The sequence below is a fragment of the Coffea arabica genome, chromosome 6c, assembly GCF_036785885.1.
Source record: "Coffea arabica cultivar ET-39 chromosome 6c, Coffea Arabica ET-39 HiFi, whole genome shotgun sequence".
Lineage (NCBI taxonomy): Eukaryota > Viridiplantae > Streptophyta > Magnoliopsida > Gentianales > Rubiaceae > Coffea > Coffea arabica.
In genome coordinates, this window is record NC_092320.1 from 2296281 (window position 1) to 2315983 (window position 19703).

At 35.6% G+C, this 19703-nt stretch overlaps 3 protein-coding genes across 14 annotated transcripts; 1 reads left to right on the forward strand and 2 right to left on the reverse strand.

Moving 5' to 3' along the window:
- Positions 1-304: 304 nt before the first annotated feature.
- On the reverse strand, positions 305-4271 carry LOC113692760 (probable sugar phosphate/phosphate translocator At3g11320). 3 transcript variants are annotated; one of them, XM_072051915.1, is made up of 4 exons: positions 3573-4271; positions 2280-2383; positions 2052-2192; positions 305-872 (listed from the first exon to the last, which is right to left on the reverse strand). In XM_072051915.1, exons 1-4 carry the CDS (start codon positions 4029-4031, stop codon positions 824-826), a joined length of 753 nt encoding a protein of 250 aa, XP_071908016.1. In that variant the 5' UTR covers positions 4032-4271; the 3' UTR covers positions 305-823. The 3 variants fall into 3 exon arrangements, with proteins under 3 accessions (XP_071908016.1, XP_027067106.1, XP_071908015.1); XM_027211305.2 differs by having other exon boundaries at positions 1964-2192; positions 3573-4253; XM_072051914.1 differs by lacking the exon at positions 305-872 and having other exon boundaries at positions 1658-2192; positions 3573-4176.
- Positions 4272-6234: 1963 nt separating this feature from the next.
- On the reverse strand, positions 6235-11775 carry LOC113692621 (selenocysteine methyltransferase-like). Of its 8 annotated transcripts, none has more exons than XM_072051920.1 (10): positions 11429-11597; positions 11167-11232; positions 11011-11066; positions 10804-10904; positions 9089-9143; positions 8591-8626; positions 8289-8345; positions 7947-8172; positions 7685-7858; positions 6235-6581 (listed from the first exon to the last, which is right to left on the reverse strand). In XM_072051920.1, exons 6-9 carry the CDS (start codon positions 8621-8623, stop codon positions 7764-7766), a joined length of 411 nt encoding a protein of 136 aa, XP_071908021.1. In that variant the 5' UTR covers positions 8624-8626; positions 9089-9143; positions 10804-10904; positions 11011-11066; positions 11167-11232; positions 11429-11597; the 3' UTR covers positions 6235-6581; positions 7685-7763. The 8 variants fall into 8 exon arrangements, with proteins under 8 accessions (XP_071908021.1, XP_071908017.1, XP_071908019.1 ...); XM_072051918.1 differs by having other exon boundaries at positions 6425-6581; positions 11178-11232; positions 11429-11568; XM_072051916.1 differs by lacking the exon at positions 11167-11232 and having other exon boundaries at positions 11429-11602.
- Positions 11776-14735: 2960 nt separating this feature from the next.
- On the forward strand, positions 14736-19386 carry LOC113693741 (uncharacterized). Of its 3 annotated transcripts, XM_027212384.2 has the most exons (7): positions 14736-15115; positions 15289-15516; positions 15828-15894; positions 16618-16949; positions 17403-17544; positions 17739-17864; positions 18627-19386. In XM_027212384.2, exons 1-7 carry the CDS (start codon positions 15091-15093, stop codon positions 19006-19008), a joined length of 1302 nt encoding a protein of 433 aa, XP_027068185.1. In that variant the 5' UTR covers positions 14736-15090; the 3' UTR covers positions 19009-19386. The 3 variants fall into 3 exon arrangements, with proteins under 3 accessions (XP_027068185.1, XP_071908024.1, XP_071908025.1); XM_072051923.1 differs by lacking the exon at positions 17739-17864; XM_072051924.1 differs by lacking the exon at positions 15289-15516 and having other exon boundaries at positions 14961-15115.
- Positions 19387-19703: the final 317 nt, after the last annotated feature.

The following is a 19703-nucleotide window of genomic DNA, read 5'->3' on the forward strand; positions in this document are numbered from 1 at the left end:
CAACAATTTGTTACTAGCAAGGGAGTGGGCCTAACCGACTTAGTACAATACTGCAAACTCCAACCCGCCATATCGACCACCTGTCCCAAGCTACCACTTAAAACAAAGGAAAGAATAGACAGTAGTTTGGTCATATGCAAACTGGGAGGTAAGAATCAGCCAACACAGCACGTTTTGTTGAAGGGGGAATCTATTCCTCATAAAGGCTATGATGGAAGAGGAAAGCCTTCGCCAATCCATTCGCAGATTCATTCACAAAAATGGAAACTGAAGTATACGCATATGTCAACCGAGAAGGCAAAAAAAAGCTTAAATGCGTCCCTTTCTTTCCATGCATTGCTTCATTTTCAACAACTTTTTACAAGAATGTACCCCTCTTTTCACTGAAAAATACTACAGTGATACAAACACCGCGTAACAGTTGTGCGAATTTTTAATCAATGAAATAGGAATGGACTGAAAGCAATTTTTGTTCTTTGCAGTTATGCATCTACAGACCCAATCAGCTGAGCTTACATGAATCCCTTGACTGAGATTTCTCCAGCAGTTACCTCACAGTCTTTACCGGATAAGGCAAAATATCTTCAAGGGATAAATTGCCATTCAGCCGGGAGGGAGACCATCGGCAATCACCATATGTTAAAGCCTTTACTCTTCAAACAATTTCATTCCACATATTCAACAAGAAGAACAATACCACTTAAAACGTAAAACCTAAACCCCCCTCATCTGCTCCTCTTCTTCGCTTCACTGTACAGAACCACTCCAGTGACAGTGAGTACATACCCCAACATACCAATAACCGACACAGGATTCCTGAATATCATAATTGAGATAACCACTGCAACAGCCCCTTTTGCATTTCCCAAGACCTGAACACATTGGCAATTTCCACGTTAATCGCAACAGCTTTGAGCTTCAAAGGATATCAACATCTCACAAAAGACCCAAAGTATGATTTCATGGCACGAGACAGAAAAGGTAGATAGCATAAAACAACTGGCAATTCAGTATCTTCAATTATGTTTGTGTGTGCCTGTAAAAAATATTGGGTAACGAGTCATGAGAAAAATTCCTGTGAATTTTGCAGCTTAGCTCTCACAGCTGAGGCCTAAAATTCAATGCTCTGCCAGCTCTGGAACATCAGAATCCAATATGCTTTGCTCCCACGCCTGAAGGAACTAGAAGCCTAAAATTCAATGCTTTGCCAGCTATGAAACAAAATTATGTTTCGCATTTAGGTCAAAAAGGGCCAATCAGGTGAACTGGTTGTTTTCTAGCACGGTGAACGGTTTCGCCTTTTGGGCTGCTAGTGTCAAATCAGGAATCAGGGGATGCCTTATGGATGGAAAGATCTAGGACTGGAATATCATCTATCTTCTTATTACCACCTTCCCATCTCCAGATGTCATCTAACGTTTTTTTCTGGATGATCATAATATGCAAGTCCATACGAAGCTCTCTTAGCTTATCTCGGAACGGAATTACATCAATTTATAGAGGAAGATGGACAATCCAATCTGAAGCAAATCCATCCACCCAAATACTCCCACACAACTAACTTCCTCTGAACTTAGTTGGATTAAAATTTAATAGCCATCAACAGGAAATTACTTGGAACTGTTAGATATCTAAGAAATAGAAGTAGAATAAGCTTAACTGTTAGATGTCTAAGAATAGAAGTAGCATGTTCCATGACAACTTCTCACAAAGCAATGTCGTATAGAACCATGTGCAGAAAATGATGGGCTGGCAATGTAAAAGTTCCATCAGAAAACAATTTGGGCTTTTAACAGTTATCAACAAACTAATGAAAACCCAAGTCAAGGTCACAGTTCCAAATTGGCAAGTGTAAGCGTCCTTTCTTCTTTATTAGGAATTGAAAATGGCCATAAGAATCCAGACTTAACAAGGAGAAACAAGGGAAATTGCTCAGTGCTGGAATACTGTAACGTGCACATACCTGGAGAGTCAATGCACTGGTATGCTTGGTAACCAAGAAATTGGTCAAGTTGACAAAGTATGCAAGGGCTGAATTCAGAAGCAAATACCAGATGATTTTGATGTCACTTCTCGCGAGAGCTACTGTGATTGAAACTACATTTTGCTCCATCAGGATTGTCGCAGGGAGTAGGATGAAAACAGCTATTGGAGCCATATAGAGCAGAAGGTTCATGGAGTTCAGCTTTTCTCTGAGAATGTCAACAATAAATAAGACCGAAAGAAATCATGAAGGATACGTAGCGCTCATGAAATATGCAACAGAAATGAATTAGTACCCCTCTGATGACAACAAAATCCCTTGAAGAACTGATTTTAATGCTCTTGCAGCCGTAGCACCAACACACATTACGAATCCAAAGAGATGGAAGCTTGGTTCACTCTGCAGCAGAGTACTGGAAGTGAATCAGGACAAAGTTTCATGGGAAAAAAGAGGAAAAAAAAAAGCCTTTTAGAATGTAGAAGCAATAAATCATCATCTCATGTCACAGTATCGACCAGTTGGAGGATGTGAAGGATGATAGACAATTATGGACACAAGGCACACTAATAAAGAGTTAAAGGAGTAAAAGAAAAATGAAAACAGAACCTTGACTGAGTCCAAAAGCAATGACAACCAAAAAGAAGGCTATCAATTTACTTCAGTTGAAGTGAATAGCAAATTTTCGACATCAAATCGCTACTACTACAAGGTCTTCTAGAAGTTAACAATATGACCATTTCCACAGAGGGTCGTCATAAGATATGACAATAAATAAAGGATTTGAGGACCGCAAGCATAATCTAGATTGACTTGGAAGTCGCAGCTTCAAAAGGAGTGACCCTCATATAGCTACATGGTGCCATTACCATTTGTACAAGCTAGAACATTTGATTACAAACAAAGCACATTAAACTTTTCTTATTCATCAAAACAAGCAAATAAATGAACTTTTCTTGAACAAGCAGACAACCAAACTGAAATAGATGATATGCATTCATGAAAATGGGTAAGTATTCGCTCATCCAAGAACAGCACAATAATAATAATAATAATAATAATAATCATCATCATCATCATCATCATCATCATCTAGGCACAAACAAAGAAAAGCAATAGTCGGATTACTCCATGCTGAATCAAACTGATGGTGTATCAATAAATATGTCAACGAACATTCCACAATTTCCAATAATAAACAGTTACGATTTTCTACTTTTCGCATCGTTAAAGTGCCAAAGGGTGTATATAAGACCTGAGATTCGTTTAAAGCCAGGTTTTTCCCCATTTCTGCGAAATATAACATACGATGGACATGCCACAAAGCAACGAAAGGAAAAGAAAACGAATCATTTCTGAATAGCTTGTTTAGCCAAAAATCCTACACGCACAAGCTAAAAATCCAGATTTTGCTACTTTGAATTAGTCCAGACAATATATTTAAATATGCCATGATAGGGATGAAAAACAAAATAAAATTTTCTTCAACGTCTCTTTCCAAAAAATTGAAATTCACCAAAGCTAAAAATCTTTTTATGTTTAAAAAGAAAAAAAAAAACCAAAGGCTGAAATAGCATCCAAAAATCTTTACCCCACTAGCAATGACTACTCCGGCAACAACAGGAACAAGAGTGACGTAAGTAACCCAAGCCTCCCTTTTCCAAGTCATCAAATATGCAAAGAAGGCCGTGAAAAAGGGCGTGGTAGCCCCAACGGCCTGCGTGAAAGACACCGGAAGGTAGCGCAAGGAAACGTTCCCACTGACCACCGACCCACAAAAAATTAGACCCAGTGCCGAAATCTTCAAGAACTGAAGGCGGGAGCGTATGGTCTGCAAAGGCACCATTTTGAACCAGACGATGGCTATGTAACTGAAGAGAGAGCAGGCTATCATGTGGCACATGGTGAGAAAGACTGGGTACTTGAAGCCGTAGTTGCTTAGCAAGTACTTGTTGAGGAGCAAGACTCCAATATTGGAGGCGTACCACGCCGACACGAGCCCAATTGTGAACCACCGCTTCTGGCTCTGGCTCTGGCTCGAGCCCTTCATGGCTTGTTGTTTTACTTCTACTTCTGGGAATTTAATTTTGACGGCTGTCGGCGAACATGGATTTCTCTGGACAGGAGGGAAAACGCGTGTAAACTAGACCGCCGATTGGGCAGAGGGGGCCGCTGCCTGCTGGGGAGTGAATAGTGATGTTGCTTCAGGATTAAAACCCCCACCGACGGACCTAACGGTAACGCAGGTGGAGGTCCAGCTCCAGCAATGCTGGCTGATTGATTCTGACTCGGTTTTTTTATTTTTTTAAGTATACTCTCACTAGCCACTTCTGGTTAGCTTTTTAGGTGTTAGTTTTTTAGAACAATACTTAGTTAATATACTTCCGGTGTTAAAAAATATTTATCTTTTAACACAGGCTAAAAACGCATGCACCAGACAAAAATAATATATCTTCTTAAAAAAATGTCTCGTTTGGATTGGATATTTCTGAATTTTTTTTAGAAAAAAATATTATAACGATTTGATATATGTGATTAGTAAAAAGGTGAGTGAAAAATGTATTTACGAAAAACGCAACAAATTTGGGAAAAAAAGGTGATTGATATTGAAAAATTGCTGTCCAAACAAGGCCTAATTAGTGTACTTATACACGGACAAAATTGATTTATAAAACAAAATTATATAATGGTACATCAACTCGGGTAAAAAAATATATTGACTTTTTTTTTTGTTTAAACGAAAGGTTTTAAACTTGTGATCACTTACTTAAAATCTTTTCTAATCTTATCATTCAACGTAATTCTCTCCCAACTTGGGTGCGAAAAATATAACGGGCATGCAAATGCACAAAATTTCGTTGTATTGGTATGGAGTAGAATCTTGCTTAAGGGCCATGATTATTTGACTTTGAAATATTTTCACACGACGGTAGATTCGGAGTGGTTTGTTCGTTAAGCAACACTTGTATCCTGAGTAATACATAGAATTGGGGAATTTACGCGAGGTCAGCATTGAAATTAACGTGCTGTTTTATTCCCAATCAAAGACATAATAATGGACTTAACTTGTGACGGAGTATAAACTAACTGCGTTTAAGAAAGCATAACAGAGAGTTAAGGGACTGGCGGTAAGCTAACCGCTGGAATGAGGCTGATAATGCGTCCGATTGCGATTACGACCTTTTTTTGTCCTTTTTTTTTTTTTCTCCTTATCAGAAATTTAGCTTCATATTTTGGGAGGGAGCTGCAAATTGCGAATTTAAGATTAAGCTATTAGGTGGAGTGACAGGGACGGGGCAGCAGAGGGGGATATTAATTAAGTATTAAGAGAAGAGAAGACGACAATCAAACCTAATCCAACAAACTCAACCAAAAAGGTTCAGAAATGAATGCATTAGTTTGTTGACTTCATGCTACACGTCGAAGGCTTGTAAATTGCCTTTTACTATTGAGCTTTTAGAAGCCAGGCAATTGTCCGGCTAATCTCAAAATAGATTTTACGTTACAACTACCTCTACAAAACGTCAGGAAAAAAAGGACCTAAACAGGTTAAGAAAAACTCGATGAACCATTACCGGACTAATTTTATAATAGATTCTATACTACAACTACTTTTGCTCTACTCCTCCTATGCATTCGCTGGCGAAATATTTTTAGGAAAATTTGGAAATATTTCTTGACCTACTACACTCGGATAGAACTTTAAAACTCTCTTAGTGACCAACCACTCCTAAAAGAGTTGGTTTTATTTGATTAACTATCTACACTACATTAAAACTAAAGAGATACATTTTTTTAGTCTATTTTGATTTAAAAAAAAAAAAAAAAAAGAACTGCACTACATTAAAACGAAATTTCGGTGCCCAAAAAGGGAAAAAAAAAACCCCCCACAAAGAGATGCACCTTTTTAGTCTATTTTAAACTAACTAGGAGGCATAAACCGCGCTGTGCGCGGAGGTAAAAAAGATGAACATGCCCAGTTTAGTAAAATGATTTGTACTTAATCCAAAATGAATATGCTCTCAAAATAGTGAAAACATTTATATTAATATAATTTTTGGACTTTTAATATAGATAATATCTCAAATCTTCCTAATTCGTATGAGAACTCAAATGTTCCAAAAGTAGGAAAATCACGAAGAGATGGATACAAATTTCAGCTAACAATATAAAAATCAATAATCACCATGCGGTGGTACACTTTCCTAGTTTACATAAACTGACTAAAAATAAATTCTGAAGCTAAAACACCAGGAGCAAAATTTTCCATGCGGTGATCCCATTATGATAAAGAATCAGTAAATCAGAAGTCACCGTTAGACATTCATAATAGTGTGCTCTACAATGGTAGTGAAAAGGGAGAAAAAAATAGAAAAAAGTTCTGGGTACAAAAGTCTGCCAACAGCAGTCTCATTATCTACTCCTATGCCTTGCTAACTTCAGTTGTGCTTTGGTCTGGGAAAGGTTGCATTCTCACAAATGGGTTTCTAATCAACGTTTCCCCTCTCAGAACAGCAACATACCTGTCATTTGTATGCTCTTTCCTCTGCAACTCCCCAAGGAATTCTCCCAGCCTCTCTTTATTCACTTTCCCCATTATCTAATTTGACAAGTACAAGCAAACAAAAGTTTGATCAGTAATCCTCACCCTAAGAATAAGTGACTTGAAAACATTCGTGCAAATAGATCCACAATCCAACAAGAAATTCAAGGAAACTGCCCAATAGCAATTTAGCAAGTGTAAATACCTTAAGAACCATAAAATCCTAATAAGACAACATTTTCCTTTCTTCGGTGGTTGAAATCAGCCAACTAAAAGTATCAACAAACATACTCATAGTTTTATTTATGCTTAGAATAACTAATGTTGTTAGGATGATCTTCACTTCACACACAGCTGAAATGTTGGTACATCTGTTTAAAGATGTACTTTACTTCATAGTTTTATACTTAGATATATATATATAAATGGATGGTTTCTGGTTTTTTCCTTTCTTTTTTTCAATTGAGCTTCTAACTTGGGAAGACTGTGGAAAGAGAAAAAGGAAAACGCTGATATATCAGGATCGGTTTAGTAGTGACTTACAGAAATATTAGCAAGTAAAGCAACAAGTTCCATGTACATAAATGGACATACAAGATTTTCTGATTTCTAATTTATTGATGCAATGGAGATACATCTAATAATCATGACCCAGAATTGGTTTCTCTAATGAGAATTATTAGAAACAAAAAAAAAGGGGATCTTGTGATTAAAAGACTGCAATTAGAACTAAGACATGACAATAACTTATCTAGATTTCTCGAGAGAATTAAAACCAATGTTCCTAATTAAATTTGATTATCGTTTTCAATTTCATTCATTTCAAATGCATCCTAGAATTGGTTATACCATCTTGATTGATTGGGCAAGTCCATCAATATATCTAGGAGCAGTACAGTTGATTCCAACAGCAACAACTCGATCACATAAATCAGCAATTGCAGTACAATTTGATATAGGACCCCCACTAACTACATTGATCCCATCCTTAGAATTGAAAGAAAACCAGGTCGGAACTTTTATGTTTTCTTTCTCAAGAATCTCAGTATATTCCTATATCAAGAAGCAATCAGGCAAAATAGACAGTAAAACATCTAAATTGCTCTAGCAAAAGAAATGTTTGAGGTACACTGAGATAGTCACAACTCAAAAAACAATACCATAGCATCCAATTTGTTTGAAATTGTCTCAAATGCAAGCAGGTCAGCACCAGAGTCGGCAAGAACTTGAACTCTTCTTCTATGGAAATCTTTCAAAGTCTCCAGAGTCACTGTATCCCCATATATGCCACTGCAATGCATGAGAATATCGCAAGTGCTCGAGAGGAAAAGTTTCTAGCACAAGTTCAAATATTTCAAGTCAGTATTTGGGCACTGAAATACTACTCTGCTTCCAATGTAAGAAAAGAATTAAAAGATTCACCTATATTCAGAACCATCAGCAAGATTAGCTCCATAGCCTCCAACAGAAGCAGCAACAAGGAGTGGACGTTTAAAGCTTTTGGATCTCCAATAACATCCCAAGAACCTTTGCTGGCTTTATCATAATATATATCCCGTACATCACATGCTATTTCAACAATTTTCCTGAGTAAAGCTTCACCTTCTTCTCTTGATATCCCTTTAGCTACAAATCCTTGAAGAGTGGCCTGTCTTCCAAACAAGAAAAATCAAGAGTCCTCAACTTCGTGAAAAATTCTTTCAATAATAATTAAACAAGATCCTTAGGAAGGCTTGGAAAAATTAAAAAAGACAGCCATATAACCTGATATGATACAGATATTATGATATTAGCACCAACTTCATGGTAATCAAGGTGTACCTGTCACGTGAAACAAACAATAAAGAATAAAACAAGAAAACCACATGGCTAAGGTGCTAATATTTAATCGCAGTTACAAGAATAAGGCCAAATTCATACAACTTTTTAAGCTGGCTACTTTGGCCATCCTTAAAATTATGCTGAATAGTTTCTTTGTCATCACTGGTAGCAATTCTGGGTTAGTAATAGACTACAGAGCCCAAAAACAGAATTAAAACCACATGAGAAGCAAATTAAAAACTAACCTGTCTTTTAATCGTAGCCTTCAGTGCTATCATAACCTGAAATAATCCATTGTAGATAGACCTTTCGGTAAGGGAAAAATTGAAATAGAAGAAAGAATTAAAGAAATAGTGAGGGTTAGTTATAGACTACTGAGGCAAAACAAAAAAAAAACCCACATAAGAAGCAAATTAATAACTAACCTGTTTCTTAATTGTAGCCTTCAGTGCTATCACAACTTGAAATAATCCATTGTAGATTTTAACCAATATAGAAAACATTAAAAAAAAAAAAAGATTGATCTTTTGCCCCTTGAGATATCACAGCACAATTCTTCGTTGTGATATCTTAAGGTGAAGTAAATTTCTAATCTTCATAAGTAATATGGATTGGATTTTAACAACTTCATGGATTATTCAACACTTTTACCAAAATATAGTTTAACGTAAATCTATCAAACTTGTTAACATGGATTACACTTATGGACCACAAAATTCAAGCCAGCTAACCAATAACATTACCTTCTTCACTGTTCACAAACTGAGCAAGGCTTCTGCAGATTGTGCACCTTCATACCTGAGAATAAAAATCAATTCATGAGGAATACAATTATATGAACTCAAGGCAGAGCAAGCGAGAGTTTCATGAGAATCTGGTTAATTAAAAAAGAACAAGCAATAATGCCAAGTCGCCATTTACATAATGAAGAAGCATATTAATCACTGATGTAGAGATATTCTTACTGCATTCTATAATCACCAAAAAATTTTGGAGGGTCTACTTTACAAATGTAGGTAGATACATGGCTAACGAAAAAGAAACACACCAAAAATAATCAAAAAAAGTACAATGCTATCAACATGGCTAACGAAGAAAAATAACCAAATCAGGAAAACAATGGCAGAAAGAAATGCACACCAAAAGCAAAAGCAGAAAAATAAACCAGCGACCACAAGCATGAGCATTCAACAACTTTGCAAATCAAAAAATCAAAAGCATACAGGAATTGCAAGACACAGACCAAAAAAAAACTTCTTTACAGATCAAGAGGGAAAAAACAGATCTAACCCAAAAAAAAATCCACCACCACCAAGTGAATGAAAATAAAAAGTCATAATTTGTCTCATAAGACCTGATGTTCTCTATGTTGACAGAAAGATAGAAGCAAAATTAGATAAATAAGATTAATGGACTACATAAGTTTCCAATTTTTAAAGAATATTGTAGGAGGACAAAACTTCTTTCTTCTTGTAACTAAATCACAAAGATACTTACAGAACGAAAAGCTTCAAAGTAAAATAAAGAAAAGCAAAACCCAAAAAATACAAAAAACAGAACATAAAAGATGTTTGCTCCAAGGAATGAAACTTCAAGCATCATTTGCACTTGGTATGAAAAATTGTTATTCTAATCTTTACAAATTGTAGCCTCACATATGATCTGATGCAAAACTTATTCTTTCCAAAATTGACTTATGATCTGAATGTAAAACTTATTACTCTAAATATGATCTGAATGCAAAACTTACAAATTGTACAGTACAACGGCATTAGTAATACAATCACAAACTGATTAGTAAAAGGCATTACAGAAGGGAAAAAAATTTCCAACAGCACCGACGAAAAAGTATCACAAGCCTGATAACAACTCAAAAAAAATGAGCAAACACGACACAAGAAAAAGGCGCAATAGCTGCAACACAAACAAAAAACTTTTAATGGAAAACAACCACCAAAGAAATCACAAACCAGTTTCCTAAAAGCAATGAAAAAAATGCTTGCACAACAAAATACGACAACCATTAGTATCAAACAAGTTTTTACAGAGGAGGAGAAAAACAGGAATGCAGAGCAAATGTAAGGTAGGAAGACAAAATATGTATTCTAGTAGGAAATCCAAGTCCCGGGGATTTCTTTATTTTTTTTTTTGCCTTTTTAGGGTGGAATCCTAGAACTAAAAAATAACCCAAATAGCACATGAAACAAGCACAAAAAAGCTTAAAAGAAAGGAAAACAAAAAAAAAAATCTAGGAGGGAAAAAATGCCATAGCAGAAAGGATTTTACTGGGTAAAAATCAAAAAAAAAATTCCAAGGGGTAAAAATCAATACAAACAGCCATGAAACAAGCACAAAGAACAGCTGAGAAGTGTAAAAAATAGCAATACCACAATTGCTCAAACATGGAAGGAAAATAAACAAAAATAGAGAGAAAAGAACAAAATAATGAAGGTAGTACCTTAATGGATAGAAGATGCTTCAGTGCTTGTAGCTCTTTCTCAGACGAAAAATAAGAGTGCATAAATTGAAAGCTCCACAGATCTACACTCTAGTTGCATTCTAGATAAAACAAGACAAAACATCAATGTAACCAAAGTTTTAATAGAAAAGAAAGCGAAAAAAAATCAGCAATGAAGGGAAAGTAGCGGAAAAACCAAGGTAGTACCTGAAACAATAGAGAGGAAGCAGCAGTTGACGCTTCACTTCTAGTTCTATCTGAGACTGAAAAATAAGTCAAGAAATCAAAAGCAAGACAAAAAACAGCAGTCTCCCAACCAAGGAGCCAAGAAACGGAAAAAAAAAGATCAGTGGAAAAGACCACCGTGGAGTTACATATTTTGTGTATGGCCGACTATGGTAGCCGCGATTTCGTTTACCAGGTTTGAAGCTACAAATAATTTTTGAAAAGAAATATGCAGCTCTCATGGTATCAGCCGATCAATCGGGCAAAAAAAATTAAAGAAAAAAGAAAAACAATAAAAAGGTGAAAGTAATATTTAAGAATGAAATCAAAGAATGAGAAGGAAAGAAGGAGGAGAGATAATAAAGATTTTGAGAGCAACAAGCAGAGGGAAAGATCTGACCAATGAGCGGCGGTGAGAAGAAGAGGAGAAGGGAGGAGAAAACAGCTTCAATCCATCTACAATAGGAGAAAAGAAAGAAGAGAGGAAGACGAGATAGAAAAGAAGAAAAGACAAATGCAGGAGAAAGGAGAAGAGAAAACAAAGTCGAGGAGACGGAGCTTCTGAGAATAGGGTGAGGCAAAGCGGCGGCGGCGGAGGAATTTAAGAAACCCTAGAGAGGAAGTATATGCAGGACTTCTGGCGCATAGCGCGGGAAAAAAATGGCTGGTAACTCACATGTGCGGCACGTGAGAGGACGACGAAAACCATCCACGTCAGAAGAGCTCTTCGGCTCTTATTCTACTTATATGTTGAAGAAAAAAATACAATAAATAAATCATAACTCGGGAAAGATGACCAACAAATATATCCTGCCTTGCAATCGCCAATCGCAAACGAGGAATTGGTGGTGAGAGCATGATGACGCCAAACCTAGGAAAGTTTCAGAATGATTAAGGCTCAGTTTGAGTTTTGAGATGGCCGCAACGCCTCTGCTGAGTCTGCTCACATTAAAGTGGGCCTTAAACCGTTCGTCTTCTTAAGCGTTGTTACATTGGACATTTTTTCTTTCAAGCTACTATCCATCATCTTTGTGAGGATGAGCTCCATCGGATTTTATACAATAGTTCAAATTGTCTTGGAAATGATTATCCAGCTTTTGGTTGGAATACAATCAATGCAAGCAAAACATTAATCACATGATTCATAATTGGTTGTTTGGATTGTCATTCTCTGATGAAAATAGTTGAGTTTTTTTTTTATATAAAATATTTCCTTAACATATTTTTTAATCAACTTTTAAATCTCACACGTCGTATTTCAGAAAATATTCTTTCCATCTTCATCTTAGATTGCCTAAATAGTAGGATGTCAAATTTTTTTAAAAAATTTTTTACACTGCATCATGATGTCTTAGGCTATTTGTAATCTCAATTAATATTTGAATATATTTTTTATAATAATTAATTTTTCTTGTATTTAAAAATATTTTTTCCCTTTATACTAGGAAAAAATGTTTTAAGATATCTTATTCTATGACTTTTGAATAATTGTGCAAGAATTTATTTTGAATCTTATCAAAATTGAAAATAGATTTAAAGTAAATTATAATTGTTTGACTTCATGTAATTTATGTTTTATGTTGCTAATTATATTGCTAGTAAATGCAAACTTTTAAATTAAAAATTTATGTATTAAAATGATTCAAGTATTACAATTGAAGATTTTTTTATATCAATTCTCATTTATTTTTGAAGTAAAAATATCAAAATTTCATGTAAATAGACAAATACTGCTATTATGCTTATTTTAGATTGCAAGATTCCACAAAAAGATTTGAAATTCATTCAAAACACTCTAGATGTTTGGTGTTCTTAGAGGAAATTTGAATTTATAATTCATTAATTATCAAAGTACTTTTTAAATGCTACAATAATTTGTGATTTATAAATTTAAATACTTCCTAAGTAATCTTAACAATTAAAACAATTTGACAAGGTTTCAAATCCTGTATCAAAATCTTCGATCTAAAGGCAACTTTATAGAACAAATAAAAAAAGCAATAAGGCATATTATGTCCTACAAACTAATTCAAAGCAATTAAATCAAATTTGTACTTATATCTGAATATTCATTATATTATACCAAATATGGTATATTGGAAACTTTTTTTTTTTTTTTTTTAGAAAAAAGCTATATTAGAAACTAGATAAACATTTACTTGTGTACCAGATGCTGGAATAAAAATTGGGATAATTGCAGAAACCTCCCTTGAGGTTTCTGACATTTGCACTGACCTCCTCTGTGGTTTAAAAAATTACACTAACCTCCCCTGAGGTTACTAATCATTTGCAAATTTAGTCCAAACGATTAAAATATTATTTTAGGGAGTGAAATTAGAATTTTGTACCATATTTGCTATTTGTGCTCCATGTCTAATGAATGACAAAGTACTATAAATCAATTAACAATTAATAAACTTTAAGAAATATAATTTATGAGCAAACACGCATTATTCATTTAAAATACCGGTTCTTTACGAATATTTTACTTTCAAACATTTAATTTGTGATAAATATATCAATATTTGAAAGTAAAATTTAAAAAGTGTTACAGTAATATTTTTGCAAAAAGGATATCGGTAGGCTATTTATTTAATATAAATTAAATATTAAAAAAAGAAATGACCCATAAAGTATTAATTCTTTATGACTTCCATCTATTACATGAGTAAAGTATTGGCTCTTTATAGGCATTTTATTCTGAATCATTTAATTTATGTTAAATACATAAATGTTTGTAACTAAAATTGAAAAAGTGCTATATTAATATTTTTACGGAAGAAAGATTGGTAGGTTTTGTATTTAACAAAAATTAAATATTTGAAAGTAAATACAAATCTGTATTTGAGCGTAAATATTTGTATTAAAATAAATGTTTGAAAGTAAAATACCCGTAAAGAATTGGTACTTTAAATAGTTACCAGCTCTTTATGAGCAAACACGCATTACTCATTTAAAGTACCGGTTTTTTACGGGTATTTTACTTTCAAACATTTAATTTATGATAAATATATCAATGTTTGTAAGTAAAATTCAAAAAGTGTTACAGTAATATTCTTGCAAAAAGGAAATCGGTAGGTTATTTATTTAATATAAATTAAATATTAAAAAAATGAAATGGTCCATAAAATATTAATTCTTTATGGCTTTCATCTATTACATGAGTAAAGTATTGGCTCTTTATAGGCATTTTATTCTGAATCATTTAATTTATGTTAAATACATAAATGTTGGTAACTAAAATTGAAAAAGTGTTATATTAATATTTTTACGGAAGAGAGATTGGTAGTTTTGTATTTAACAAAAATTAAATATTTGAAAGTAAATATAAATCTGTATTTGAGTATAAATATTTGTATTAAATTAAATGTTTGAAAGTAAAATACCCATAAAGAGCCGGTACTTTAAATAAGTAATGTGTATTTGCCTATAAACTATACTCCTTAAAATTTATTAATTGTTAATTGATTTGTAGTACTTTGTCATTCATTAGACATGTAGTTACAAAGGATAAATTTGATAAAAAAAATTCTAATTTCACTCCCTAAACACAATATTTTAATCATTTGGACTGAATTTGTAAAGGATTAGTAACCTCAGGTGAGGTCAGTGCAAATGTCAGAAACCTCAGGGGAGGTTTCTGCAATTATCCCATAAAAATTTCCTTCTGCAATCCTAGGCGAAAATGTCTTTCGGGATGGGACATCCCCGCGTGTACCAAACACGGGGATCAGGGTAATGTTGTGCAGAATGGAACTTGTGAGGTACCCGTACCCCGACGAGGAGGAGACCGGAAGAGGAGAGGATAACCTCAAAAAATTGTCGCGACGTTGCTGACATGACAGCCCTACAGCACAGGGGGAAATAGCGCGATGCTGTCGTGACAAGGAAACTTTCCTTGTCGATTAAGATTTCAGTTGGACTCATCTAACATTTTACTATTTTAAGAACCGATTACAATTGTTTTCCAAATTCAGAGTCATCGTCCGTCGCTGCTCTCTCTCTCTCTCCACTCACAAGAACTGCTGCGCAGCTGGCAGGAAAGTCAGCAAGCCATCCAAGATGGAGGAGCCTTTGTTATCATCAGGTACCAATCAATAAATTAAGGGTTTTACACTTCCAATTCAGTTGTCTCACTTTTTCCATTTTTTTTCTCTGCTTTTTATCTATTGGTATCAACCTTTTTTACGTTTATGATAGCAGCATGTTTCTAATACTGTTCAATTGTTGGTTTTTTTTTTTTCAATGTACCCTAAATAGACAAAAATGGAGCAAGAGATGGGGGACGGGAAAGTGATAAATTGAGGTCATACGAGTACGTGGGAAGGGCTGGTTCCATAATTCCGACAGCTTTCTTGGCCGGATCCCAAGTCAGTGTCGCTGAGATTCGATCAGCTGCATCCATTCCTCACTCTGACCCCTATCCTCCATCTCTCCATGGGGCCTTGGTCAGCCCACCTCCCCCGCAATCCCCTTCCCAACCCTACGGTGCGTGCACCACTCATTCTGCTTTGCTTTGTTTCTTACTGCCTCTATCTAGAAACGTCGTCGTGGTTACTAGTTAAGAATCATTTCAATTTTCAGAAAAGAGGATTTTTTTTCTTGTTTTACGGTCTAGAAATGTGATCGCCATAAAGTTTATTAGTATGTCCATCTGGCTACCATATTATTTCGCTAATGTGGAAATGGTGGGATTATTTTGTAAATTCATGAGGTTTTCTTCGTTTCTTTCCATCTCCATGTGTGTTTCCCCATGTATGTACGTTTCTGGGGTGTTAATAGTGTCTCTGTTGTTGCAGCTCAAGATATTATTTACCAGGGTGGATGCTACGGAGATACAAGAGAAATTGATCATGAAGCAAGAAGGCAAGAGTGCAATATTATGTCATTTGATAGTGTGTTATTGTTAAAGTTGTGCCTTTGGGGGTTTATCTGCTTAAAAAGGCAAAAGAATCCTTGAAACAGCTGAAGATTGAAATAATAGCTAATAGCTAGACATGAATCCATTTGATTTGTAATGGCATAATAGGATGCAAGCCACATGCCTACATCAGTGAACTTTTATTTTGTTTTCCATGATAGTGTATCTTTCTTGTATGCCTGCATTCATCTCGGTTTTGAAATATCACTTCTGAAATTGTATTGAATTTCATGTATTGAGGGAAGTAAATGGAGGGACCAGAACCAATCTGATCTGGGCTTAAGCTTTTATGAGCCTATCTTAGAACATAATCCTTTTTCTGCTGGAAGGAGTTCATTGTGTTTACAGAGTGTAACCTGTATATACTGACATGTATTTTTTTTTCTTTTGTGCTTGTTGATATCAAGATCATTGCCAAATAATTCCTCTCTCCCTGCTGGCTTCTGAAAACAAAAGCTAACAGATAGTGAGGTTATCTTAGAGCTGACATGATTAATAATAGCAGCCTCATCTACTAGAAGTGGCAAGGACTCTAGATAAACATTTGAAGTTGTTATTTGCTAAGCCATAAGTTTGAATTTCAACTATCGCATTTCTTCCTTAGCATCATTTTGCTTTTAAGAAAATGCAGATCACAATTGGTTATATTTGTTGAAATTTTGCTTCAGACAAATATTGGATGAGGTAGAGATTCGGGAGTTACTTGTAGATCATGTTGGGCATCGTTGCTGTTGGGGAAGTCGCCCAGCTAGGACCTGGAAAATTCATGCCGTGGAAGACTGCAATGTGTATGTGGGAACTTTAGACACTTTTATAGAGGAGAGGGAAATAATAATTGAGAGGGAGCCATATGTTAGTGGCAATATTGATGGAACGGCAAATGGGCCTGAACTCGGTGTATGGGAATTGGATTTAAGGTCTGAGTTCCCTGTTTTGTTTATCCCTTATCAAGAGACAAGAACAAGAATTCCTCATTCAGAAGCTATTGACAAATGTCCAGGTAATATTTGGAGGAGTAGATGCTTATGAGGGATAGTTAGTTTTATATATTTCTACATAAACAATTCTAGTTCTTTCTTTGTTCATTGATAGTCCTTTTTGGCAGCAATGTGCATAGATATGGTTCTTATTATAAAGTAGGTGCTGTTTGCTTGCTGCTATCTTTTCATACTAGTTAAGGGTCTTCCCCTCACTTGTATATGCGCTTCTGCTGTATCAACAAAATGAGTCAGTTGCAAAATTAATAATAATAAATAAATAAATATTGAACAAAATAAGAAATTCACACAAGCCCATTGATTTGTTTAATATATCATAAAACTCAATTCTCATGGTCACCTCAGCATATTAGTGTACTGAAATCATGTTATCTTCAGTTTAAATATGTTGCTTGTGTGAGAAACATGGTCTTTGAACCTTGTTGATTCAAGATTTATCTTCCTATCATTTGCAGATTGCACAGGACGAGGGCATACAGTCTGTACTGCTTGCAATAAGGATCTGGAGCCTGGATTCTACAAAGAAAATCAAATGATGCATTGTCCTGCGTGCTTTGGGAGGGGTCTGATTGCTCATAGAGATGGATCTGATACAAAGTAAGGGTGTATTCCATACTTTGACTTTGTTGTCTCTGTAGGGAGAGTCCATACCATAAACTGAAAGTTATACTCTTTACAGTTTAGCTACGTTGGGCCCATCTTGATCGTTAGCAGCTTTCTCTCTGCAATTATTGTTATTGAATAGAAGTTTTTCTGTTTAGCTGATGGCTTGTTGAAAAATCTCCACGCAGATGCTTAAAATGTAATGGGAAGGGCATGCTGCCTTGTGCAACTTGTGATTCTCGTGGGCTTATTAAATGTGTGACGTGCATGGGTGGTGGTTCTCTTTTGACTCGCAAAGTGGCTGTTATTAGATGGTATGGCCTGTGTTGTTTTGGACAATATATTTGGCATGCCATATCTCTTACAGACTTGAGGACTTGTTATTATGACAGGCTGAATTGTTTTTGAATCTAGCCCGAAGCATTTTGGGGGAAAAACTGTTACAAAGCTAAAAGAACATAACTAATAAAAAGTGGGGGTTCAGTTTGTAATTAAAAGTTAGTCCCTATGCACATTCCTCACAGGTAATGGCCATTTAGTCCATGATCCATTGGACAGTCAGTTCAGTGCCAGACATTGAAGCAGTGCCATCTGTTTTCTTTTGAATAATTTTATAACTCCATTTTCAGTTTGTTGGTTCAAAGATCATTCAAGAATGGCAAGTATTCACAGAATCTTCATTGGACAAACTTAAAAGTGGTAGGCTTGGATCCCTCCTTTGAAGTAATTGTCATGGATGGCCAAGTAGACCCTGTGGGCATGCGCACTAGGTTTTGGTTTCCATGTCACAACTTAAGCCTACCACAACTTTTGTGTGTGATTTATGTGTTTGGATGCTAAATTGAGATCCCTGCAAAAGCTAAAAGAGCTCAAGTTAACCCAACCAGGAAATGTGAAATCACTCTGTCCACAAGATCTATTGTTTCAGTTTTGTTGTTTCTTGCAAGGCATTCCTTCAAGTTATGCTGTTTGCCTGTTTCAATCTGTCTCATAGTTGTGCCATGATGGAGAAATAAAGGAAAGCATTTTGTTTAGGTACTGATTATGTATTTTGTCTGTGTTTTTCTGCTTTTCAGGAAGACCCTTTCAACTCGAAAAGTAAGTGCAACAAGTGGAGCTGCTTCAGTTCCTGATGATGTTTTCCACAGAGCGCAAGGCATCCAGTTGTGCAATACCCAAGCCCACCAATGCACTCCTGCCTTTTTTGCCGATTCGTTCTTCCTCAACAAGTTTTCTTCTGAAGTAATTGCAGAAAGGGCTCCGGTCCCTCATGCTGCAAGGGTTATATGTGAGAGACATATCATCTCTGTTGTCCCAGTCACTCGTGTGACTATGGCCCATCATAATCGCTCTTTCAGTTTCTATATTATCGGAAATGGTAGAGAGGTTTATCTGAAGGACTATCCGGCTAGGCTCTGTTGGGGCCTGTGCCCATGCTTTGAGTGGTTGAAATCATAAAGTTGCTGTTGATACTCCTGCTAGAGTGAAATGATTTCCAGTTGACAGATGTTTTGGTTTTTGCTCGAAATTGGGAAGATAGAATCGGTTCAAACACGTTAATGGGCTATGCGATGAGTGAATGAGCAGTTGTACAAATCAAGTTTTTATTGTGCTCATGCAAAACTAGAAAGTTGGTAGCTGCAACCAGAAATGCTAGCACATATCAAATGATGCAACTACTGCAGCATGTAAATGGTCCGACAATGGTTGAAATAGAAACTAGCGATCGTTCGAGCAGGAACTAATGTATTGCTTGCATAGCAAGACTTTTGAGTTGGTGTAATTCGTTACCTATTTGCATTAATGTAGCTTGTGTGTGCTTAATTGTCAAAAGAAGTGAGTAAACATGGAAACACAAAAAATCTGTGGTGCTAACTTCGACATGATGTGGTAACTGGTAAACAAATCTCGTGTTGCGTCGAGCTCTTGATGATTATAATGACAAGGACAAATAACATCCTGTTGAATGAAGAGGATTTGTTTCCCCACATAAAATCGGGCCATGCAAATGCCCGATGCCCAATAGATTAGATACCTCTGGCAATAAACCATTCGCATCAGCACTCGGGACTTGGGGGCTCACGGAATTTATGCTGTACTTTGGGACAAATGGAGTAGGCAACTCGTGCTGGCCTGCTAGGTGAATGTTACAG

What these genes read in the sequence shown, in the direction of transcription:
- LOC113692760 (XM_072051914.1), bottom strand. Translation starts at nt 4,031, where the DNA reads ATGAAGGGCTCGAGCCAGAGCCAGAGCCAGAAGCGGTGGTTCACAATT. An exon ending in GAGTAGTCATTGCTAGTGGG is followed by an intron (nt 2,384 to 3,572) that starts GTAAAGATTTTT and finishes ACTCTGCTGCAG; the next exon opens with AGTGAACCAAGCTTCCATCT. An exon ending in ATTTTGTTGTCATCAGAGGG is followed by an intron (nt 2,193 to 2,279) that starts GTACTAATTCAT and finishes TGACATTCTCAG; the next exon opens with AGAAAAGCTGAACTCCATGA.
- LOC113692621 (XM_072051916.1), bottom strand. Translation starts at nt 8,623, where the DNA reads ATGATAGCACTGAAGGCTACGATTAAAAGACAG. An exon ending in TAATATCTGTATCATATCAG is followed by an intron (nt 8,173 to 8,288) that starts GTTATATGGCTG and finishes TTTGGAAGACAG; the next exon opens with GCCACTCTTCAAGGATTTGT. An exon ending in GCTGATGGTTCTGAATATAG is followed by an intron (nt 7,859 to 7,946) that starts GTGAATCTTTTA and finishes AACTTGTGCTAG; the next exon opens with AAACTTTTCCTCTCGAGCAC.
- LOC113693741 (XM_027212384.2), top strand. Translation starts at nt 15,091, where the DNA reads ATGGAGGAGCCTTTGTTATCATCAG. An exon ending in GGAGCCTTTGTTATCATCAG is followed by an intron (nt 15,116 to 15,288) that starts GTACCAATCAAT and finishes TACCCTAAATAG; the next exon opens with ACAAAAATGGAGCAAGAGAT. An exon ending in AGCTATTGACAAATGTCCAG is followed by an intron (nt 16,950 to 17,402) that starts GTAATATTTGGA and finishes TATCATTTGCAG; the next exon opens with ATTGCACAGGACGAGGGCAT.